Source organism: Mesoplodon mirus (genome assembly GCF_964341445.2).
Source record: "Mesoplodon mirus genome assembly, chromosome: 2".
In the NCBI taxonomy this organism is placed as follows: domain Eukaryota; kingdom Metazoa; phylum Chordata; class Mammalia; order Artiodactyla; family Ziphiidae; genus Mesoplodon; species Mesoplodon mirus.
Genome location: NC_138977.1, coordinates 128,083,262 through 128,109,337, shown reverse-complemented (window position 1 = coordinate 128,109,337; position 26,076 = coordinate 128,083,262). Strand labels below are relative to the sequence as shown.

Sequence of the window (26,076 nt, the reverse complement as noted above, 5' to 3'; positions counted from 1 at the left end):
TAAATAAATTTATATTTTTTAAAATGCAAATTCTTGAATTCCAGCTCACTAAGTCACAAATCCTGGAGGTGGGGCTAGTGATCTGTGTTTTAACAAGCACTCCAGATGATTCTGATGTATGCTCAATTCTGAGAGCCACCGGCCACAGAAATTTTTCTCATGGAAATAGAAGGGATCTCAAGCCAACAAAAGGGTCATAAAATATTAGATGAGGCTTTAAAGAAATGTACTTAATGTTCAAACATTAGAATGTTTTTTAAAAGAAGTTAAATTAAGTCAATCCATTAAGTGACATGAAAAACTACCAGTATATAGTTGAGAGGGTTTTTTTCCTTATCAGAGATCATAAAACTGTATTCAGATCCCTACTATGAGTTATTAAGGAAAGAAAGCAGAAATAAGGCAGAATATGGAGTACAGGTAAAATAAGACATGGATGAGATCTGGGAAAACTGTTTTTCAGATTCCAACTGAAATTTAGCACTTTAGTTTTAAATAAAAGTACAAACCACAGTAGTTTTCACAGTATCTGTTGACTCACGACTAACAGAAATCATAAAATATTTTCATATCATATTATAGTTGTTACATACATCTCAAAATATACTTTATGGTCACTACTTAGAAATTACAGCAGTAAATTAGATCTGCCACTAGATCTCATTATTTAATGCATTATTAAAGAAACATATGTATTAATATGTCACAACTAAAAATAGTCTGAAAGCTACATTTCAATATATTTGGTTCCTTGGCAATCCTAGGTATTTCATATATTTAAAAACATTGTTCTGAGAGAAGGTCCACAGGCTTTACCATATGGCCAAAGAGGCCCACAATATAAAAAGATTTTAAAAACACACAAAAGTTAACAGTTAATAGCCGTGTTAAAAGTGTTCCTGACCTCCTCTAAGTTTTGGGCCCCTTCACAAATCTGAGAAAACGTATAGACCCTTTTCCAAGTTTGCAAAGGGGCATGGGGGATGCATTAGGGACAATGATTCCTTCTCCTGAAACAGCATTATACCAAAGCACCCACCTTTTGATTCCAAAAAGAAACTCTAGCTGTACAAATACCTTAATCTCTGTAACTTTTAGCTTAGTATGGGCAATGAGCACATCTATAGCCCACATCTGCAAAGGCCGACAATTTAGTGGAAAGTGAATAAGAATAGTCAACTAGCTTAAAATTAGGGAACTGTGAATGAGGAGCTAAGGAGTTCAGTCTTTATTTTAGGTAATGCTTTGATTGTCTTCCTTTACTTTTCATTTTACAGTACTCAGTATTTTGGAAACAACAAAATTTGTATAAAAAACATACTTTGTTTAAAACTCTTAAAAGGCTTCCCACTGCCCTTTAGATAAGGCCCCCAAAAACAGGTACAAAGCTTTCAGAGTCCTCACCAGTTAAGATTTTACCTCCTTAGCCTCATTTTCATCCCCTTTCCTTCTCATAATCCATATTCTAGCCATGTTGAATTCCTTTCTGCAAATCAAATAGGCCATGCTCTCCTTCCCCCAGACTTTCAGACATGCTATTCTCTGCTTGGCTAATTGCTTCAGACCCTTCAAACCTGTTTAAATGTCACTTCCACAGGGAGGCATTCTCTGACCTCCTGGCCATTCCCCTACTGTATACTCTCTAAACCTTTCATTAATCCTATCACAGCGTTAACTCATCACATTTTATTGTAACAATGTAACAATGTGTTTGACTGTTCATCTTCTCCACGAAGCTGAAAGCCTGGTGAGGACACAGACAGGGTTCCCCACAAGGTATTCCGCTGAGCCTGACATGCTGCTGGTGCTCAGTAAGAGCTGGCTGAGGAATCAATGCATGGATTTGCCTAGAGACATGTTTTAAAGCATTCCTGTTTGTATATCTAAGAAGTCTGAGCTATCCCGACTTGGCAACACTTATAACCTTGTGTGCTACTCATTTAAAATTTCATATAATCTGTATTTAGCCCTGTCCTCAGTCTGAATTAACAAAACTGTATTACTTAGACACATTGTTTGTTATATATAAAATTGGAAGTTAATTAGTGTTTAAAAAAACAAGTCTGAGTGCAAAGGAATGAATGCTACTAGTTTCCCAAGTTAAACAAATATCCTCTAATGATCAACTGTCTGGATATACTTATCTTTCCTTTTATATAAAATAGATGTTTCCTGAGAAGTATACAAATACCATTTAAAATCATTCCTTTTCATTTGTTTTATTAATTGACAGGGTAGTTCTTTGCTTTTGGCCACTCTCCTTCACATAATTAATAATCTGTAAAAGATATATTCAAGGCGCACTAAAAATCAGTGGCTACTTTAAAGAGCCCTTGAAGGATCCTGTTTTAAAATGATAGTTTAGAAAGCAGAAGAAGCTTCAATTCATTTTCTTTCTAGATCACAAAATCCAATTAAAAACTGACAATTATGATAAAACTCTACTTTTTTTTTTTTTTTTTTTTTTTTTTTGGCCGTGCTGCTTGTGGGATCTTAGTTCCCTGACCAGGGCCCAAGAAAGCACCGAGTCCTAACCACTGGACCACCAGGTAATTCCCAAGCTCGACCTACTGATTAAGTAAAAGCATCTTATTAAAATACGTTTTCATCTTCTATACCCTCCGTAATTTAATACCTTATATGGTTACTTTGTACACTGTTAAACAGTATAGTTAGATGGTTTTTTAAATACCCCCTCTTAAACGACAGTAAAGAATTTAGAGATCATACTCAGCACATGCAGGGACTCCACAACTGCAACTCACCTCCATTTTTCATGAACCTGATACTTTAATATCCAATTCCCAGATAATGGGAATTTCAGGACGATTCAGAATTGCATGATAACATATTTCATTAATTCTAAGACATACATTTTTTCACATTTTGACATCTCTGAAATCAGGATGTATTTTACAATTGACGATATCCTAAAATTTGTAATTGCCAGCAGGTTTTTCTTTTAGTGGTCTAAAAATAACGTTTCTTACAATTGATGGCATCTTAAATGAAATACTGTTAATAAAATATTAAAAACTTCTCTCTAATAAGGCTTTCCAACTAATCTAAATAATAGTATAATTATAATTCACACAATTCTAGAATCAAAACTAAATAAACTTAAGATTCACATTTTACCTTTTTAGAAAACTAGTGACCAGGCTAAATTCAAGAAAATAGATAATTGAAAGAAAACACTTCTTAAAAAATTATTTTAGGAAAAAGTATAGTTTAGAGGCAGAAATAACACAAATTGAAAAAAAAAAAGACTTGAAGATGTTCAGTCAGTGGTAACTTCGAAGGAAGTGAAGGCGGGAGACAGACCTAGAGTTCTGTTTATAGAAGAAACAGATATTAGGGACACGGCAGGGGATTAACTTAGACAGCAAGCAGATTCCTTAGGGGGAAAAATACTATTATAATCTTTCTCCCTCCACAAGGAGGGATCGTTGTCACCCTTTAAACAAAAATACGGAAACATAGCTGAAATCATTGTAGTTAAATGTAAAATTGCAAACATTCTTAATAAATTAAAGACCAACCTACCAGCATTGTCTTCCTTCTGGCTCAATCTGTTTCACCTTCAGGTAATCCTAGGGTAGGGGCTCCTTTTCAGATCCCCAGTTTTTCATGTCGATCTTCTACCTCCCTGTGGCAACAATATTTTCTAATTAAAAGAGTCCTTTTGTGCCACAGGGAGGATTTCTGATGGTATAACACATACAAAAGTTATCACAGCTCATCATGAGGTCAACCTAGTCTTGAGAGTCTTCAAGAAAGAAATTTGGTTCCTTATCTTATTTTTCAATAGAAATCTGGTTTTATTTTTTAAAACTGCATTTCAAAAACCTGAACTTTCATTTATTAGAAAAAAGCACTACTTTCTTGTTGAAGTATATAAAAATTCTTACCATTCATCTACCTTTTCAGCTAACCTCTAAACACAATTTTGTAGATCACAAAAAAAAAAAGTTTTCTAAGTTCTCTTGATAATTACTTTAACTAATAAGACCAACATTTTATGTTTTGATACTTGGTTAAAAACCAAAATCCTGTTCCCAATGAGCAGAAGAGAGGAGTAGGAAGCTACCAGATCCCTCTGAGCCAATGTTTGTTAGTAAAGATTAATAAATAAGTCTACATGTATTACGTAACATGATGTTAATTATGCTTAAAACATACATTAAAAAAGACCAGCGGGAAATTTAGAAAAGTGGTAGTTACTGTCCCCTCACTGGTAAGATTATGGGTGATTTTCACTGTTTATTCTTTGTAATACTTCCCAGTTTTTCCAATGAACACGTATTGCTTTTATTATTAAAAAAAAATCAAATTTAGGTGTAAGCAAGAATGACTAAAACTTACTGTGATTTTAAGATGAAGTTAATCTAAGTGTGACAACATTATGGCTTTGATATATTTTGGATGACCATATTTATGTTTTTTGGATGACTGCCTTTTTATATTTTAAATAACCCTACGGTATTCAATATTTAGCATATAAACAAAAAAAACATATTTAAGATTTTACATAGATGGTTCTTCATTATACTGCAATTCTAAGTCAAAACTCAATTTGCTTCAGTCTGTATTTCTTAACAGCTATGTGTTAAACTCTGTATTATATGCTATATTCAACAAAATAAAAATATGGGCTCTGTACTCAGGGGCTTGTATGCTCACTTTGAAAACTAAAGGAGTATACACACAGTGTAAGAACAGTGTAAGAAAGTCAATGATCATGTGTCTAAATCCAGATGGTCTCACAGAAGATCAGGAAAGGGAGTGTTTAACGTAGGCCACAATTGCTGTGGACAGCTTCATGCGGTTGGGCCTGAAGGAATGGATAATACTTAAAGACATTCTTGATAGAAAACTATATTTGAGCAAAAGCTCAGAAGCATAAATAGCACAGCCATGAGAAGGGCAGAAAGGAAAACTGCTAGAATACAGTGTTTCTGTAGATAAGAAGGCCAGATTTAAAAGGCTCTACTTCTGGATGATTCCGTGAGTCAATGAATTTGGTAGAGGAGTGGACTTGGAAATCTGATAAACGAAGAGCTTCAGGAGAATGATAAATGCAGATCCCAGAGCACAGTAAGTTAAGGAAGGAATGAGGAGGAAAAAGAAAAGACTTAAGGTATAAAACATTTGTCGTTTTAAAAAGTCAAAGTGAACGGAAAGAGAAAACTACAACAGAGAAGTATTAAACAAATGTTGTTTTAATGTATAAAAGACCTTCTCCATACCTGAAGGCACAAGGAAAGGTTTTAATGAAGTTAAGGAACACTTACAGAGCACTTACATCACAAGCGCTGTGCTTTATAAGTTTATTTTATATAATCCTCACAACACTGAATTCCTATTTTACGACAGTGAGACAGACTCTGAAACAGTTAAATACTGCCAAGTAAGTGACAAAGTGGAAACCTGAAACCAGGACTAACTAACCCAATCAATAGTCTTCCCTTTCCTACTAAAGAGAGCCACTTAAAAGGCTTAAAAGAAAAAAAAAAAAATTTAAGCTCAGGATTAGTCACCCAGGATTTTTTATTATATTTGACTACTATTTGTCTCTTCTTCTTGTCTTCAAAATGTAAACATTCCTTAAAGTTAATTTCTTAACTCTGTGTCCTTTGTTCTCTATCACAGAGTGACAAATATAGAATTTAAAAATCTTCCCCTTGGGGAAATCTCTCAAGTTCCTTTCCCCTTGGAGTTTTCATTTATTTCCATGGCTTCAGTGAGGATGATCCCAAGTTGGTCTCTGCTTGACCTTTCTGTACTAAGCTTCAGTTGTACTAGATAACCTTCCATTTACCCCTACGGATCTATACTCCACCCTTCACTCTGTCCCAGGAGGCTGACTTCCCTGGCTCCCTCTCTGTGGCACTGCCCTCAAGTCAGCTATGTCCTTTGACCAAAGGTCCCAGACTCTCTCAAGGTAACCCCCTCTCCAGGGCTCTCCTTCTGGGTTCCAGTAACCCTTCCCTCTGTTTGGCCCCTGGGCCAAAGGACAGAAACAGCTCTGCTACTGCTAGCTCTGGAGTACCACCGCATCACTTACGGTTACCCTACGCTTGCCGACACATTTGTAACTAGCCATTTATTAAAACATTCCTTAAATTATCCTTATTTGAAGATGCCCTCTCTTTTGTGATGGGGCACTGAACATACATTTGTACATCTTTAAATACCTAATTATTTCCCCTTTGATGCTCTGCTTCAAATCAAAATCAACATGCTTATTATCAAACTTATCTGCTTCCCCAGTCTTGCCTTCCTCAAAACCTTTTATGATACTTTCGCCATTATTAGGGTCAAAAAACTGAGTAATACCTTACCTATCTATGTTTCTCCCCTAATCTATCATGCCTAGTCTTATTAGATCTTACATAGTAGAAGTGCTTATATAAGCCACTTCTGTTCTTATTGCTTCTACCTTGTTTTAATACTTCTCAAGCCATCCCTGAGTCATACATACTACAAGAGCTAGTCTTTCTGCCTCATCTTTTCCCTACAATTCATGCTCTATCTACTGAGATACTAATCACTTAGTACTTTCTACTCAAAACCTTCCAAATCTTTGTGTCTTATATGGCTGATTACTAACCCTTAGGTTCAAATCACAATCTAGTCACAGTTCTTAACGGAACCTCCTATTAATATCTTATTTACTCAGTATCTTCTAAACATATCTCAAAGTTCTACACCCCACCCACTTGTTACCTATATTTCCCTCAGTCTACGTGCCTTTCGCCTACCTGCTATCTGCCCAACCAAATCCTACCATTTGTCCTCCTCCTTTCTCTAAAACACTCCCTAATGCTGTAAATTGAACTTTCCTCTTCTGAAAATTTCTTTGAATTTGTAAATAGTGCTCAACTGATTCTACACTGCTTTATATTTTGATTATAATATATATATTTTATCTCCACAAAATATAAATTACTACCACCTTGAGGGGAAAAAAACATGTTGAACACAGTGCCCCAGCACATAACAAATACAAAGTATTTATTGATATATTCTCATAAATTAAAGTGGAAGGTTATGAGGATAAATATAGTTTAAGTTAAGGTGCAAGATGAAGAAGCAGATTCTCAACAGCTCAATCTTTGCAGCCAAGTCTTAAAAGATTTCCAGCAAAACTTATCTATTATTGATTGCATTGGTATAAACTTGTTATTTTTTACATGGTAATCTGTAATAACTCATTAAAATCTGTAATAACTCATTAAAATTTATATATATATATAATATAAATATTATATATATATATATATATATTTAAGGAGTGAATGTAAAAACTGAATTTCCACATCTTAGTAGGGAATCCAAGAGACTCCTCTTCACCCCCAACTCACCACATCACTCTCCAGAGGCCTCCAGAAACTGCTGGACTCTGCAGCCACTGGCAGAGGTACTTCGGCCTGCCAGAGTCGAGACCACCCTTCATGCATGCTTCGTTACTACTCCTCAAAGGCTCTTTATGATTACTAAACTTCAGTTATTATCAAAAAGCAATTTACAGGTTTAGATGAATATGTCTATTTTTAAAGTTTTAAAATATACTTGGTTTTTCCTATATAATTTAAGAGAGGATTACTATTACACACAAGCTCTGTGAGGGAAATGTAGATGTTCAGTCTATAAGAAAGTGAAGCAAGATAGCCTATAATTACTACTAACAAAATAAGAAATCATTTTATACACAAAATAATGAAGACAGCTAAATGTACATCGTTATATGACTTTAGTACTCCTGCCTGGATGACACCATGAATACTGCTTCTGGTATGGATATATATGCATGGGTATACAGGAATAAAAGAAAAAAAAACTTCAATAACAACATGCAGAGAACTGATAGATCAATAAATATAATTACGAACACTTTTTAGACTAATATAATCTAAATTATAACATAGGAGCATTCCAGGGAGTATTTCCTAGACGTACAAAAGGAAATCTTATTCTCTACAGATCTCATTTCCACCAATTCACCAAACAGAAACTGCTGTAGCCATCTTATAAATATTCCTTTCCTTTACTTCCCAGTCATCTTCCTCTCCAAAACCTACATATATCTGGGATTTAAGCTAAAAATTTATTATCACCACAAGAAATGAACCCAATCCTAATCCACTACCTAAAAGGAAATATGCATTATATTAAGTCATAACAACCTTTCTTCATCTACATAGGTTCTAGGTATCAGGAGAATGAAAATTTATTTATATTTCAACTCATTTAAAAATGCATTTTAGTCTTTAAGTAGAAACAAAATTAAGCTCAGATTAACTGATTCTAAACTAAACTATGTATATTAACAATCTTACTGAGTTACTATGAGCCATGCTATTTTTAAATAAATTAGTATATTGTAGTCTCCAAGTTCTGCAGGCCTTATGATGAATAAATGTGAGTGTATTAAACTGTTCTGATTACGGATGTACGAGCAAGTAGTTTTCAGTCTGAATTTGGCATTGCCTTTAAAAGAGCTGTATCTGAATTCTGCATTTTACAGTGTTCTTCTATCAGGAGAGCCAAGAATAGCTACGCTACACTAGTCTTGTTTTTAGAAGTAATATGGATTTTAGAGGTAAAGTGGGTTTTAAAAAATCCATGAGCCAGAATGGAATTAAAAAGAAAATGTAAGATGAACTTCTCAGGTTACTTTTAGACTATTTTAGAATAATGTAAGTTATTTACCAAAATTTCCTTTTAGTGTTGAAGAAAAATAAACCTAAAAAACATTATCAAGTTTTCAAAAGCTACTTTTAAAATACCACAAAAGTAATTGTTCTTTTATCCAGACTTTGTACATCCTCTTTTTCAATATTATAATCACTCATATTTTTGCCCTGCAAATGATATCATCACCCTCAGAGAGTTCAAGAAGACGAAGAAAATAAAATCCCTTACATGGATTATATTCGCTTCCTATTTGGAATTGTTTTTACCAGATTAATTTAAATTAATGAACTGCTGACCATCAAGTGTACAACGAATAAGATTTGGTCAACATGCTCTGGTATTTTAATGTGAATTTAAATTTCTACTGACGCAAATTTGGCACTGTAGTTTTCATTTTTCAGTTTCCAATTTGCTACCAAAATCAGTCTTCCCTTTTTTTTTTTGATCAGAACATTTTCCAGAAATTTCAATCAGTTCTACTTTCTTCATTCAACTTAAGCTATCATACTTTTTTCTTGTCCCATTAGTTTTCTATTTAGTTATACTCCTATAATAAAATCAGTTACAATATCTACTTCAAGATATCATCCTGCATAATACTTTTGTAAGTTCTTCTTATTCTTTTCCTCAAGAAGAAAATTCATCTCTACCACTAACCTTCTAGCTTCGGACTGGAAAGCTCTCCAAACTCTCAAAAGAAAACATACGTTATCTTCCTGCCACTTGCACTGTAAATCAAGTACCACTCCAGACTACAATCACAAAGACTTTATGAAGTGTTTAGCTACCTGTTTTGATAAAATGACTAGATTACCACTGCACATGGGGTTTGCTGGCACTGTTGTCATCACTGCTCCAAAGAGCAAGGTAACTTCCAACCCCTCAGCTCAACCAAAAAAAAAAAAAGAACTAGGGAGTGCTACTGGGCCTCAACAGGCAGAAAGCCATCAAATACACAAAATTTTTCATCATGAGACTTTGCTACATTTAAAGAAATTTATCTAAAGTATTAAGAATTTGTATTAGGGTTGTAAACCAAATATAAGGATTCTTTTTCTCTATTAACTGATACAGATAAATTTAATGTTTATTATTATAAAATTGTCATTATAATCCTTCTGGTAAAAAACTCTTTTTTCTTTATGGTCAATGGCAAAAATGAAAAGGTTTCTCCAAGAATTATACATACTAATGCCCAATTAAACATACAGTTATCTCACCACAGACATACTGAAATACCAAAATTTCTAAGAAGACAAAAAGGGAAGAGGAATCTGATAGACTACTACAAAGATGCTTCTGACCTAGGAAAAAAGAAATCATACTGCTCCGATACTGGTTAAAGAAACTCTAATCTACTATGGAATGAGAAAACTGTATTTATTTTTTGAATTAAAAAAAATCTAGTATACTAGTCTATTGACTTCTACAAATAAATAACAACTAGTCAATATTTCCACTCCCAGAAAAAAAAAATGACAAAAATAGTTTTATTATTATGGGTCTGTAATTTTGTCCTTAGGGTCCATGATATGAGACTCTGTTGGACTTCAAAGAATTATAATGTAGAACTTTATATATATAAATTCCCTTAAACAAGAGATATTTCACTTGTTTCCAAGCTATACTAAATAGCATTAAAAAGAGGTTTTTCAGTATATTATTCAACTGGCAATAGTAATGTTGACACTTACAAAATGAGAAAGGTATAAATAATGAACATTTAATGAGATGTCTACCTGTTTCCACATTCTCGGTCTCAACTTCTTGTTCTTCTGCCACATCTTGCATCATGTAAGTCTCATCATCATAAACCAGAACCTGGGCTGCATAGCCCTGCTCTAATCTGGCACTTGGAACTGGTTCCACAATCACTGCTGGATATTCAGAAACCTTTCCACTTTCCTACAAGAGCAAATTTAAAAAACAATCAACCTCTTTATTCACAAATTCTGGATTCACTTATAAATCCTTGAGTTCATATAGTCTCAAGGAGTTCAAACAAGTGTCATGTATTATAAATACGAATGTAAAAACCAAAGTGAGAGATGAAAAGGGCTAATTTTAATAATCTTTTCACATCTCAAGAGGTGAGACATATTAAACATTTTAAATAATCAGGGCTTTAGGATTAAGATGGCAAATTAAAAACATGCATATAATTTCACTCTCTCATGAAAGCCCACTAAAATGCTACAAAAGACTTTTTTAGACATAAACTCATAAGAAGAGATAAGAGCAACAAAATCTTGGAAGACTGATAGTGGATGGATGAATATTATTAAGTGGTTTAGCAGACCCAGGAAAGCCAAATCATAGCCTGGCAGCAAAAAATAAATGAGACACAACACACTTTACACCGGAGAATCCACAGAAGGCAATACCAATTACTTCTGGAAATAGAGGAGCAGGAGGTGACGGACAAAGAAGAGGGGGGTTAAAACAAGGAAGATTCCATGAAAGTTGTTTGAAAAGCACTTTTATTCCTAGACCTGCTCCCTCCTCCATGATGCTAGGCAACGGGCCCTTCCCCACCTCAGCAGAAGATTGGAGAGTTACTTTCTGGAGAGAGAAAAACAAGAGCATCTTTGAGGTATAAAGGCACATTTGCTAGTATCAGTGCTGTACCAAAAACAGAGTTCCCAATCAGCTTTTTCGTCCTCCACCTTTAATCATGAGCATACAGCCAAGTATTACTGTCACCCAAGGAAACACCCAAGGAAACGCCTCTAACACAAAACATATCATTTACATACATATACATTTATATATTCATATTTTTCACAGAGATAAGAAAAGCTATATCCATAAAACAGGAACAGAATACAATTTAATAAAGAACATTAAAAAAATAAAGAGCTCTTAGAAATTAAAAACACAATAGCTGAAATGAAAAAAGAGGCATGGAGAATAAAATTGAGGCAAGTCTTCCAGGAACCAGAGAAAAAAAGACATAGGAGAAAAGCGGGGGGCTTCCCTGGCAGTCCAGTGGTTAAGAATCTGCCTTCCAATGCCAGGGACGCAGGCTCAATCCCTGGTTGGGGAACTAAGATCCCACATGCCGTGGGGCGACTAAGCCTGCGCCGCAACTACTGAGCCCACGCACCACACAGAGAGAGCCCGCACTCAGCAACTACTGAGCCCGTGTGCCACAACTAGACAGAAGCCCACACAGCACAGTGAAGAGCCTGCGCACCACAGTGAAAGATCCTGCGTGCCTCAACTAAGACCTGACGCCGCCAAAAATAAATAAATAAATACATACATTAAAAAAAAAAAAAAAGACTGCTCTTCAAATGCAGGGAGTCGGAACTAGGATCCCACATGCCTCGGGGCAAAAAAACCCAAAAAGTCACAGGGAGAGAAACAGGAACACTATTAGAGGACCAGTCCAGGAGGACCAATATCTGAATAACAGTTCCAGAGACAGGGGCGGGGGAGGTTGGAAGGAAATGAAAGAATTTCAGAAATTTTCCTAGAGCTGAAGGGTATGAGCTGCCCATTTGAAACGGTCTACCAAGTGTTTAGTATAAACAAATAAAGAATGAGACCTACACTGAGGCACACCATTGTGAAATATCACAATCAGGGAACAAAAAGAAGATTCTATAAGATTCTTGAAAGAAAATACAGGTCACATACAAAGAATCAAGACTCAGACTTCAGTCTTCTCAACAGTCATATTGGAAGGAAGATGACAATGGAGACACTTCTTCAAAATTATAAAGGAAAATTATTTCCAACCTAGAATTCTTCACCCAAACCATCTTATGAAAGTAACATATTTTCCACCTTGCCTTACTTCCTGGATCAGCTGAGACCACTCATTTTCACCTCCCAGATGAGGTAAAGATTCTGCTTTAATCAATTCCTAAGTGTTGGAAGACCACAAAGAGCTCAGAAACCAGAAATAAAGAACAGCACTCTTTTCGTGTGACCATATACTTGCTGAACAAACCTGCAATACCCGGCCCATACTATAGCAATGACAGACACCTGACCAAGATGGCGTCCTATGTTTCCAAAATTAACTCATTACACTGCTTAATGATTACCTGAGTAGAAACTCCTCAAGCTCAGTGAACCTGACCCCTGACTAGTCAGCTTGTTTCCTGGAAGCTTTCATCTAACTATGGTAATGCTGCCCCTTCCTAACTCAGTTAGCTTAGTACACTATTCATTTTTTCAAAGTAAATGATACGTTGCTTAGGAAATATCCACAGACAATAAAACTGTAAAGAAAAGTAAAAGAATGTAAACACATTAAGTCAGGATAATGGCACCTCTGGGAACAGGGATGGGGATAGGAGGTGGGGCACACTTAGTATTCTAAAATACTAATAATTTCTACTTTTTAACCTGAGCAATAGGTAATATGTCCCCTTTTTGTTATTCTTAAGTTGAAACATATATATTTTATACACTCTTGTTTTATATAACACATGGCACAAAATTTTTAAATAAACTACAAAACAAAGATACAGTGACATTTAAAAAAGCCAGTACACACTGAATATTAATCTTGAATTTCCTACTCTGTATAAGGCAAAAGATGAGTCCAACTTGCTAACATTAGAAAAAAATTCTTTTTCACAAATGGGGTACACTGACAGTTGAATCTTCATTCATGCTCCTTGATCAGCTTTATAATCACAGCCCAGAGTCAGTACCACCCAGCTAAACAACAGCTATTAAAGAGAAGTATGGGATAGGTAAAAACTGACGAGGTCTCCACTCATTAGAAACTCAGAAAGCAATATCATAAGCAGCATTTAAACTAGTATTGACCCAAGCAATGAATATTTATATATAGTCCAAGGGACTTATAACTTCTTTCATTCTTCTAAAATCTAATAGTATTTTTAATAGTAACATTAATCTCAGATTATCTTCTACTGTGAACTCCCCCACCCATACCCAACCGGTAGGAAATAAATTTTCTAAACTGTGAAATACTTGAGGACTAGAATTCTGTACAGGCTAATCCCTCTATCTATATTCTCTTCCCCACCAACTAGGACTGTGGACCCATTCCTTAGTTGGGTTTTGTCTTGTTTCAATATTTCTATGGTTCCTTACCTTTAACCATAAAAAAAGCAAAAATCTTTATTAAAAAAGTTCAACTCTTCTCTCTTTTAAATGAACTCCAGATCTTTGCTTCTTATACCTGTACACACCTCTCAAAAAAATAGTCTAACTCCTTGACTCCTTATCTACATATACCTTGTATTCTAGCTACCACCTCATTGATACTACTCTCTCAAAATGTCAGTAAGGACCAAATTCTATTTCAGTTTTCATCCTCCTTTACCTTTTTCTGCAGACTCTTATACACTGACCAGCTCCTCATTTTTTAAATTAATTAATTAATTTATTTTATTTTGGGCTGTGTTGGGTCTTCGTTGCTGTGCGCGGGCTTTCTCTAGTTGCGGCGAGCAGGGGCTACTCTTCGTTGTGGTGCGTGGGCTTCTCATTGCAGTGGCTTCTCTTGTTGCGGAGCATGGGCTCTAGGTGCATGGGCTTCAGTAGTTGTAGCATGCAGGCTCTGTAGTTGTGGCTCGCGGGCTCTAGAGCACAGGCTCAGTAGTTGTGGTGCACGGGCTTAGTTGCTCCGCAGCGTGTTGATCTTCCTGGACCAGGGCTCGAACCCATGTCCCCTGCATTAGCAGGCGGATTCTTAACCACTGCACCACCAGGGAAGGTCTGACCAGCACCTCATTTTAAAAATTCTTTCTTGCATCGTTTTTGTTCTCTTTATACCACGCTGCTTTTAAGCATCTCCTCCTGACTCTTCTTCCATTCCCACTGACTCAAATGTAGCCACATTACCAAGGTTCTGTCCTCAGCACCTCCTTTCTCTTTACTCTATATTACCTTCCCAGGCAAGTCCACCCGTTCTTACGGTTTCAAATAGCATGTCTGTACTAACAACTACTAAATATCTATCTTCTACTCTGGCCCATCTCCTGAACTCCAGAACCAAATTTTAAACTACCAACTTAACATCATTATAGGAATGTTCAGCCAATACTTCAAACTTAACATGTCTAAATGGACCAAATTATCAACATCTCTCCCTGTTCCCCCACCCTGTGTTCTTCTCTAAACCTCAGTTTCTTCATATTTAAAAAAAGAGGTTACAATAATAACTCATACTTCACGAAGTCCCTTGAAAATTAAATACCACAAAGTACTCAGCACAGTGTGCAGCACAAAGTAAGTACTCAATTAATGGTATCCATCATTACACTGTAACCATAGTAATAGTATTTAAACCTACTACTTGCTCTCAACTTTGGAGGGCATCTTTTCACATTACAATCAGAATTTTTTGTATTACTTCTTTATACAAAAAGTTTTCATGAATATCTTTTTGTCTAAAAGGAAAGTTGAACATTCTAAATAACGATTTTTAACATTCTGTGAAATATAACCCTCAACCTACCTGCTAAGGGTTGATCTGTGTCTCCTAAAAGATGCTGAAATCCTAACCCCCAAATACAGATTCACTGATTCAAATCAGTGAATCTGAGCTGATTTGAAAATAGGGTCTTTGCAGATGATCCAGTTAAGATGGGATCACTAGGATGAGCCCTAATCCAATATGACTGTGTCTTTATAACAAGGGGAAATTTGGACACAGAGAGATACATACAGAGGGGAGACAATGTCACAGGGAGAACATCATCTACAAACCAAGGAACACCTGGAGCTACCAAAAGCTAGGAGAGAGGCATGGAAGATAGTCTCTCTCACAGCCCTCAAAAAGAACCAGCTCTGCCAAACCTTGTTTTCAAACTTCTAGCCTCCAGAACTGTGAGACAGTAAATATCTACTGTTCCCAAAAGTGAAAGTGTCCATGATTTTTGCTGAAATTACCTCCCATTATCTGTCCAACTCCTTTTCATCCACTCAGCACACAGTTCCAGGGAGTCTTCTACAATTCCTTAATCTGAATCAATTTTTCCATACCAAGTACTTCCATGACAAGTCATTTACCTATTATTACCACTCTGCATTACCCTGTATTATAACTACCTGTTTACAGATCCCACTCCTTGACAAGATAATAAGGTATTGAGAGCAAGAGTCCATTTTTATATCAAATCCATTTTAATATCAAGTCAACTTCTATATCCTCCTCAACAATACACACCTCATATAAACTAAACTGGCATTTAAGTATTTGTAGCTTGGTTCAAAGAAAGATAAAGCTCAATAAATTTTAATATTAACAGTTACTCATAAATTCAACATTTGCTAATCTATGATGGCAAGTAACTTCATGAGCTTTTTTCTGATAAATGATAGGGGCCAGAGGCCACTGCACAGAGATATGCAGGTAATTACTGCTTTGCACTGTAGGGCGGAGTTAGCTATTTTTACTGGGGAAGAAGGGTGGAAAAGAGACGAATCGGGGGGTGGGTCTTTGTTTTACAATAATATACTAAAAACTTACATATCCACCAGGTTATTTTATTTAGGGTCACCACACTCTTGCTCAAGTCACCAAAATATTCAATGATTAAAAATGCGTGAATGCTGCTTCAGCAGGTGTTGGCACAGCCTACATAGCTCTCCATAAGCTAAGACTGTCAGAATTAGCAAATACAGACACAAGACACCCCTTTAAATGTGAATTTCGGATAAACAAATAATACGTCAAGAATGCCCCATGCAATATTTGGATCATACTTAAAGTAAAAAGTTAGGGCTTCCCGGGTGGTGCAGTGGTTGAGAGTCCGCCTGCCGATGCAGGGGATGTGGGTTCGTGCCCCGGTCCGGGAAGATTCCACATGCCGCGGAGCGGCTGGGCCTGTGAGCCATGGCCGCTGAGCCTGCGCATCCGGAGCCTGTGCTCCACAACGGGGGAGACCACAACAGTGAGAGGCCCGCGTACCGCAAAAAAAAAAAAAAAAAAAAAGGTTTACAGCAGTATTCTGTCATGTCCTGCCTCCCATCCTTTGTTCTACTGCTGTCATACATTTACTTCTTTTACTTCTTCACACTGTAAACCCCACAATTCACTGTTAATTATTTTTGTCTTAAACAATTATCTTTTCAAAAATTTTAAAACTGATTTTAAAAAGTATTTTATTTTTACCCACACATTAACCATTTCTCCAGCACTTTTCAATGCTTTATGTATATATAAGTTTTAATTTGGTATCATTTACCTTCTGCCTAAAGAACTTCTTTGAACATTTCTCATAACACACGTCTGCTGGTGATAAATTCAGCTTTGGGTTTGAGAAAAGCTTCACTTTGAAGGATATTTTCACTGGATGTATAATTGTAGGTTGACAAGTTTTATTTTTTCAGCAATTTAAGGAAGTCATTATCTTCTGACTTGCATAGTTTTAATAAAGATGTCTGTAGTCATTATCTTTGTTCTTCTGTATGTAATGAGTTTTTTCCTCTGGAAGCTTTTTTCTTCCCCCCCACCCCCATATTTCTCACTGCCTCTTTGATCAGGTCTTTGTTCAAAATTAGCTGTCCAAAATGATTTGACCATTACAGATTAAACAAATTTAAGTTTATGCAGCAGCCTTCTTTTCTTCTGTGGTGGGTTTCTTTTCTGTAGGCTTCTTTTCAACTGCTGGTTTCTTGGTCACTGCAGCCTTTTTTTCCCACCAAAGGCTTCTTCTGCTTCTTAATGCCAACAGCTTTCTTTCCTTTCTTCCCCACCACAGGCGTCTTGCCTGGAACCCCCTTCTCATCTGATTTGGCTTCTAGTGCTGCTGCTGCCCTATCCATCCGGATTTTGTGGTTCTTGGCCTAGCGAAGAATGGTGTTCCAGCGCATGGTCTTTGCATACGGGTTGAGCTTCAGTGATTCTCAGGTTTTTCAGTGGACTCTTCTTCGGGACTCTGTGATGAATCTTCTCGCATGGTGCTCGGAAGGCTCTTTGGATCTCTGGGCTTTTCAAGATTCTGCTAAAGTCTGTACTGAGCATCTTGTGCATTGGGAGGCTGAAGCTACTCTTGAGGGGAGCAGCTTTACGCCAAGTGCCATACAGCTCATCTAACTTGCGGAAAGCACTTTCAGTCCAAATGCAGGAACGTAGCACATGCCCACCAGGAGCAAGTTTCTAAAGGTTCAGTTTTTGCTCACATCAGGCAGAGTAATTCCAGGGATGTTTCTGAAGGCCTTGATGACGCGCTCATTACAGATGATGCAGGGTCTCCTGCACTGGATATGGTGACGGTTTCTCATTTTGCTTTTGCCAGCTCTCATTCTCTAAGAGGCGTAGCCCTTTCTGATATCATTCCAAGCCTTAAGTTTCTTCAGAAGCAAAACAGCCTGCTTGGTCTTGGAGCCTTCAACTTTGTCTTCAATCACCAAAGGAAATTCAGGAACTTCCTCAATATGATGGCCTTTAGACATGACCAGCGCTGGTTAACGCTGAGGCAGCCAGTGCAGAGCAGATGGAGTATCGCTTCTGCATTATGTTCACTCTGCGGTGCCAGCGTCGCCAGGTCTTGGAGGGCGCAAACACGTGGCCCCCACGACACATATTTTCAAAAGCACCCTGGCCAGAGTGGTGAGTCCAGCCACTTCAAACTCTGGGAATTCGAGCCACAGCTCTGCCAGTACCCCAAGACTCAGCAGTGGTTCGATGACCTGCTAATTCACTGACAGCACAGGGCTGTGCTGTTTTTGCACAAGTTGGTGCAAACAAAGTTCACAATATCTGGTCAAATCAGAGCTTGAACACAGCAGGCAAAGTGACATTTGTGCCAGATGACTCCCCGTTTTTGGAGTACACTGATATCAGTGGGTGAGCACACGCTACGGCGGGGAGAGGAGAAGGCCACGCTCCTCTCAACCCAGCGGCTCCCAAAGGAAAAGCTCTCTGGAAGCTTTTAAGATTTTCTTTCTGAAATTGGCTCTCAGCAGTTTCATTATGATGTACCTAATAATGTACCAGTCTATTTGATACAGATGTACCAGTCTATTTGCTCTCTGCTTTATCCTGTTTAGGGTTTAAGTTTCTCAGATCTATGGGGGTTTATATTTTTCATCAAACTTGGAAGTTTTTATAGCCATTATTTCTTCACATGTTTTTTCTGTTCTCTCATTCTGGTACTCCAATTACATTATGTTAGACAACTTGATATTGTCCCACAGGTAACCAAGTCATTGTTCTTTTTTTTTTTCTTTTTTCAGTTTTTCTCTCTTCGCTCCATAAAGTAGTTTCTATTGCCCTCTTCAAATTCACTGGTCTTTTCTTACACAGTACCAAATTTATTTTTAATCTTATACAGTGAATTTTTCTTTTCATATAGTATATATTTCATTTCTAGAAGTTTCATTTGGTTCTTTTATGTCATTTACACCTCTCCTCTGAGATTCATGTTTTCTTTACATTTCTTGAGCGTATTTATAGTAGCTGTTTTGAAATCTTATCTGCTAATTTCATCATATCTACCATTTGTATTTGTTTTCATTGACATTTTTTTCTCCAAGTTATATTATTCCTGCTTCCTTGCATTTAACATGATTGGGTATTTCATATGTAAAATTTACATTGTTGGGTATAATTTACACATTGTTTTATTTTAATAACGTTTACTATGACAGATAGTTACGTTACTTATGGATCAACTTTCAAGGCCTGTTTTTAACCCTTTTTAGGGCAAGTCTGGACTCCCCTTTATTCTAGGGCTAGTTCAGCTCTACTGTAAGGCATGACTCTTCCAGAGTCTCCAATGAATGCCCTGGGCAGTTAACAAGGACCCTCCACTCCAGCTGACTGGAACTCTAGGATCTCCCAGCCCTGACTGAATTCTGTAGGTTTTTTCAGTAAATTACTGAGTTTACAACATTCTGATCATTCTTTGCCTGGCTTCACAGAGTTTCATACTACACCTGGGGGCTCATTCAGCTAAAGACTAGGGGAACCCAAGGCTGAGTTCCGACATTCTTCCTCTGGGCAGCTTCTTCCTTTCAGATACTCCGCCCCTCAAATTAGTTGCATTAGCCTCTCCAAAATCCTAATTTTGTTTCCTCAACTCAGCGACACCGTCACACCCTGCTTGGATTCCTCCTTCCCACGCTGTGGTCCAGAAAGCGGCTCCAAGCAGTAAGTCAGCGCAACCACTTCTCTCTTCTCAGGAGGCACAGCTTTGCACTGCCTGTCGTCTAACTGTCTTAGTCCATTCATGCTATGATAACAAAAGGCCGGACTGGGTGGCTGAACAACAGCAGAAATTTATTGCTCATGGTTCTGGAAGCTGGGAGTCCGAGATCAGGGTAGCAGCGTGACCGGGTGGGGGCCTTCTTCCAGGTTGTAGGCTTCTTGGTGTACCCTCACATGACAGAAGGGGCAAAAGATCTCTCTGGAGCCTTTTATAAAAGCTCTAACCCCTTTCGTAAGGGTTCCCCCCTCATGACCTAATCACCTCCCTAAAGCCCTACTTCCGAACACCTTCCTAATAATAATCATCTTTGGAAGTCTGGATTCAACATATGAATTTCGTGGGGGTCACAAACATTCAGACCGTAGCCGAATGTCTCAGAACTGTAGTTTCATATGTTTTGTTCATTTTCCTAGTTGTTTATGGTGGGAGTATAAATCTGGTCTCAGTTATTCCACCACAGTGTGAAGTGGAAGAACTCCCAATCTTGTTTGTCTGGAAGCAGACACCCTCTAAAACGTGCACGCATTGTGCTTTTTAAAATATACTTAAATCCTTTTTTATTTTTTCTGCATTAATTCCCCATTTCTATGAGACGTACCTGCTATATATTTCCTTTGCAAAAACTGCTCTGGCTACTCCTTTATGTTTGCTCTTCCATATAATCTTTAGGTCCATATGACCAACTTCCCCCAAACTTGCCCTAGCATCTGACAGAGATGGAATTAAATATATAGATTAATTGGAGGAAATTGACATCCTGCCTAATACTGACCCTTCTTGTTTCTCTTACCCAAATACGAAGTATATCTCTCTGTTTACTAAAGTCTACTTAAGCATCATTAATCAGTTTTCTTCAAACAAGTCCCATATATCCTTTACATTTATTCCTCAACATTTTACATTTTTTTGTTTATTTTCTGAAAGGGATCTTATTTTCCATGACCTCTTCTAACTAATTACAGTCCTTACAAAAGAAAGCTAGATATTTTTATATTAATTTTGTACCCACCAAACTACTAGGCACTCTTATTAGTTCTAATGTGTTTTTCATGGATTCCCTTTGGTTTTCCCAGGTGGCAAATCATATTATCTGCAAATAATAATTTGGTCTCCTTTATAATATTTATATATTTTTTCATTATCTGGTCTGATTACAGGAAAATGTTAAATAATAGTAATAGTAGTGCACATACTAACTTTCTCTCCAATTTTAGAGAAAATACTCCAGTACTTCACCATTAAATAGGATTCTAGCTCTTGATTTTAAGTGTTTTTTAATAATGTTAAGGAAATACACATCTATATTATTAAGAGTCTTTATCAGGATGAATACTGAATTTCATAAAATCCTATTTCATCAAGTATTTTATCCTAACATATCATACGTCATATTAGTAGGCATATATATTATATTAATGGTTTTCTTAAAATTGAATTGTCCCTATGTATCTAAATCCTATTTGGTAATTGGATTTTTTAATATATGACTGCATTTTATAAATTTATTATGATTTTATTTATGATTTTTGTACCTATACTCATTCGTAAGATTATAGTTTACTTTCTTTTGGTATCTTTGTCAGAAAATAGAATTATCCTAATTTAATAAAATGTATTACTTTTATAAACAGTAATAAAGTTATAAAAAATAAAGCCTAAAAATCACTAACAACTCTCCAAATGCCCACCACTTCTCTTTTAATTAAAAAAAAATTTTTTTAATGGAGTATAGTTGATTTAAAATGTGTTGCCCACCACTTCTTAAACATTTATTTTTTCTTCAGGTTCTGGAGCTATCGTAATAAAATCTTGACAGGTCATTTTTCCACCCCACCCTACACTTTAGAGTATAGATAGTATAGATATATATTATACATATATTCCTGAATAGCTGCTTATAAGACAAAATTCTATCTTTCAAATACCACTATCCCCAAAACTCACTTTGTAAAATCAGGAGACGTTTTAGATACTAGTGGCTTTTCTTTCTTGCAGGAATTCTCTTCCCCAGGTGTTTCTACAGCCCAATCTCTTATGTTATTTAGGTCTAAACTAAAATGCCACCTCTTCAGAGAAGGCTTCCTTGTCCACCTAATTAAAATACCACTACCAACTTTCCATCTATCTCTAGCCCTGATTTATTCTTCATAACCACTGTGAAATACTTTATCCCCAGTGCCCAGAAGAGTAACTGACATTCAGTAAGTGGTCAACTAATGTTTGTTGAAGGAACAAATAAATGAAAGTAAGTGGGCAACCACTTACTTGGGTATAATTTGAAGAAAAAGTCCCCAAGAACAGTTTCCTCCTTTCTGGTGCCACACTTCCTAAAATGCCTATGACAACCTTATAAGGCTACTGCATAAATCATTAATCAATAATGCCCTGGTAAAATTATTTCATTTATCAGATTCTTTCTTCCATAATAATCAGTTCTTCAAGCCTTGAACACCTGGGGTTCCATGTAAATGAAGAAAAGTATAGAGTCTTCCAGAAATAAGCTCGTACTCTTTTTCTCATAATAGCAGTACCCAGTCAGCATATGGTAAATATATTCTGCCTACTGTTCTTAGCAGCTCCCCGCATAGAATTAAATACCAATGGAGTAAAACTATGGGGCAAAGAGAAAGTACTTGAAGAAGCAATAATTAGTCTGGGTGATATAGGAGGGGACAGAAATCCCGAGTCCCTCATTTCTTTGGAGAATCATACCTGGAAGTAATCATACAAAAAGTGAATCTTTGGGCCTCCCTGGTGGCGCAGTGGTTGAGAGTCCGCCTGCCGATGCAGGGGATACGGGTTCGTGCCCCGGTCTGGGAGGATCCCATATGCCGCGGAGCGGCTGGGCCCGTGAGCCATGGCCGCTGGGCCTGCGCATCCGGAGCCTGTGCTCCGCAACGGGGGAGGCCACAACAGTGAGAGGCCCGCATACCGCAAAAAAAAAAAAAAAAAAAAAAAAAGTGAATCTTTAAGAAAGAAGCAGAAATTGATTATGAGAATAAAACATGTTCTTTAGCTGTGGCTAAAGACTTTGAACCAGTTTTAGATTCAAATACAACAGGAACATTTCAGTTACCAAGTCCACTGAAAACAAACCCACTGAATTTGCCCATAGCTATCTTGGAAGACTGCACAGACACCAAGCAAGCTAGAAGAAAAATCCAGATTCCAGAACACACAGCCTGACATCCTAACTTGTTTCTCAGTCATGGTACTAAGTACCAGTAAGAGCAGTATCTTTCACAGAATATAGAAAAAACAGATTTTTTAAATACAGTAAACTCTCCATTTTCTCATCTTATCTCTGACCAAATATTTGTCCATTATTGTGACAGCATTATTCCATTTTAATTTAGATACTTCCCAACAGTCAATCTTTACTGAATGGTGGGAAAAGAAGCCAGGCCTTGGAAGTCCATATATTTCTGGTACTGTTATTTTTCTACTCCCATCTCTTATTCTTTAATGTTATCAATAACAAAAAAAAAAAAACCAAATATGCCAAAGCTGCAAAATTCTTCAAGTGTAAAATTTCAAAAGCTGAATTTCCGGGCTTCCCTGGTGGCGCAGTGGTTGAGAGTCCGCCTGCCGATGCAGGGGTTACGGGTTCGTGCCCCGGTCTGGGAAGATCCCACATGCAGCGGAATGGCTGGGCCCGTGAGCCATGGTCACTGAGCCTGTGCGTCCCGGAGCCTGTGCTCCACAACGGGAGAGGCCACAACAGCGAGAGGCCCGCATACCGCAAAACAAAAAAAACAAAAAACTGAATTTCCTTTCTGATTTACAAATTATCCAAATTCTTAAGTATAAATAACATGATTAAAATATGATGGATTCCTATTAGATGTAATTACTAATTACTGAATTAGATGTAATAACCAAAAGACAAAGGTAACAGCTAAAGGAGATACAAAATTCTAAATTAAGACGAATGTAACTTAGGTATTTAGGTACAGTGTATGCCTATACACTCTCAAATCCAAAACAATGGATTTTGTTAGGAATTTAAATCTCTCGACTAGTACTACAGCATTCTTTCTTTCAATTTTTTCCTCCCAGTTCATTCCAATATATGCAATGTTCCAACAACTCAGGCAACTCAGGCCCAGCAGTCCCTTCCTCAACCTTCTATTGCCTAATTACATGAGGACACAGGACATACATATAGAGTCTCATGCATTGTACATTTCTACTCTCAAATACCTGTTCCCCATTAAATTCAAAATTAGTTCATGCATTGATTTCTATGAACAAAACAGAAATGTAATACATTGGATGCCTAACCTCTTGATTTTCTACTCCACTGCTGGAAAGCTCCAAAACAGAACCTCCACTGTCAACTACTGCTGATGTCATTGTTTATTCCCTGAGGAAGCTTCAGACGCAATCAGTCGACGTAATTAAAGGTTCATGGATGATTGCCAGTGTTACAGGTTTGCACTATCATGTTTTAAAAGTCAACAGAGGAGTGAAGTAGATATCCAGAAATCCAGTCTTCTAAAGATGAATAACCAGAGACCCTAAAAAGAGGAAGAATTGAAAAATTATTAAAAATATACAAAATGGATATAAAGCACAACCTATTTTGCATCTAATTTTTAACATTTTTGTAAACTAAAAGGAGATAGGCTTATACAGCCCTGTGTCAAAAGAGGGCAGTAATGAGCATTCTGCTTAGAGTTGTCAAGTTCGTGAACAATCTGAAGTAAGTTCTTACCAAGCTATTGCACATTGGTGAGCTTATGACATTTATATTCTAAGAGATAAAACGTTATAACTTTCTCCCCTTATGAAGATGTACTATTATTCCTGAAATATTTTGGTAAAAAATTCCTGAAATTAAAAAAAAATTTTATGCACTGAAAACAAAAAACGTGCTGGACCGAGACAACTTCCAAAATTATTCACCTATTTAACAAATTAAAAGATTTATTGGTTTGTAAATATTTCTTTTTTTTTGATCGTGCCGCACAGCATGTAGGATCTTAGTTCCCCGACCAGGGATCGAATCCGTGCCCCACCCAACCCCGCCGTTCAGGGCACGGAGTCTGAACCACTGGACCACCAGGGAAGTCCCTGGTTTGTAAATGTTTCATTCTTTGGCTCATTTGGTTTGTTTATATGAATAATTAATTAGAATTATCTTTTGCTTATGGTAGCAATCTCATTTTGTGTTCACATTTTGAATACTCATACAAGGTCTATAAAATAGATTAATTTGAGTAACTTATACTTTCAAACAAAGTAGTTTGAAAATAAGGTAGTGAAATGACTTGGAATTACTTTAATATACTTTATCATTCTTTCCTCAATAATTTTTTTGCTATTGGTTCAAAATGCAGTATAGCAAAGGGTTTCAAGAAAACATAATTAAAGCTTTTTTCCCCTACTAGAGATGAATATGAGTATGTACATCATCTAGATTTATGCATTAGATTATTCTAATAACTCTAAAGTTACATTTTATTTGATTTTGTGTATGTTAAATATTTCATAGAGAAATTACAGAGATTTCTTTCTGACAGGATTTTTTTCCCATAAAAATTTAAGAATGCAGAAAAATTAAGCATATTTAAAGAGAAAAGAATAACCGTTTCTAATTAATCATTCCATTAATATGTGGCCTATATTAAATTTGAACACTGGTACCATACAGGTATGGAAATAAAATATTAAAGAATTTCCATAAACTTCTACAATAAAAAGAAATACCTGAAAAAAAAGCAGAAATTTCACCTCACTACTTAAGACCCATTCAGTACTATTAGTCTCCTTTTTGATCTTATCAACAGAAAATGAGATAGAAAGTATTTGTATCTTAAGAATAAAAATTAAGAAAAATCCACAATCCCATCACACTAAAGCTTACTATTATCATACAAGGTAACAACTATTTTCAATTTCTGTTTTCTAATCATATAGATAGTAATAGCAGAAATAACTTTTACTTACAATTTGAATGTTAAGTAGTCTAAGCATCCTTCACTATTTTCACAACTTGGCAAGAGTTAAAATATAAACCAGCAGTTCTCTGGAACTACTAGTGGGAGGAAAAAGACAGTATTAATATAATTCTATTAAAAAATATTTTGCCCAAAATACGTGTGATTCTGACAGTAGGTACTTATTACAACAAACTATCTCCAAAGCCTGATGGTACACATTTTATAATGAACATAATAAAGAAATTACTCCTGGGCTAATGAGGAATCAGAAGTTTTTACCAAACTTA

At 36.5% G+C, this 26,076-nt stretch overlaps 1 protein-coding gene and 1 pseudogene across 8 annotated transcripts in view; both read right to left on the bottom strand.

Moving 5' to 3' along the window:
• The window catches only part of ELF2 (E74 like ETS transcription factor 2), a 96,248-nt gene that overhangs the window by 39,418 nt on the left and 30,754 nt on the right, over window positions 1-26,076 (bottom strand). For 4 of the 7 annotated variants that reach the window (XM_082611308.1, XM_082611314.1, XM_082611313.1 and 1 more), the window contains exons 2-4: window positions 25,797-25,884; window positions 24,129-24,364; window positions 10,440-10,605 (exon numbers count right to left, since the gene is read on the bottom strand). In XM_082611308.1, coding sequence (XP_082467434.1) covers window positions 10,440-10,605; window positions 24,129-24,200 — 238 coding nt within the window. In that variant the 5' untranslated portion in view covers window positions 24,201-24,364; window positions 25,797-25,884. Of the gene's footprint in view, window positions 1-3,546; window positions 3,650-10,439; window positions 10,606-24,128; window positions 24,365-25,796; window positions 25,885-26,076 lie in introns of those variants that run through there. The other 3 variants (XM_082611309.1, XM_082611311.1, XM_082611312.1) reach the window with 2 other exon arrangements.
• LOC309798649 (large ribosomal subunit protein uL4-like) lies at window positions 16,331-19,867 on the bottom strand (annotated as a pseudogene). The gene is made up of 2 exons: window positions 19,727-19,867; window positions 16,331-18,563 (listed from the first exon to the last, which is right to left on the bottom strand). The product of its transcript is annotated as a large ribosomal subunit protein uL4-like (transcript).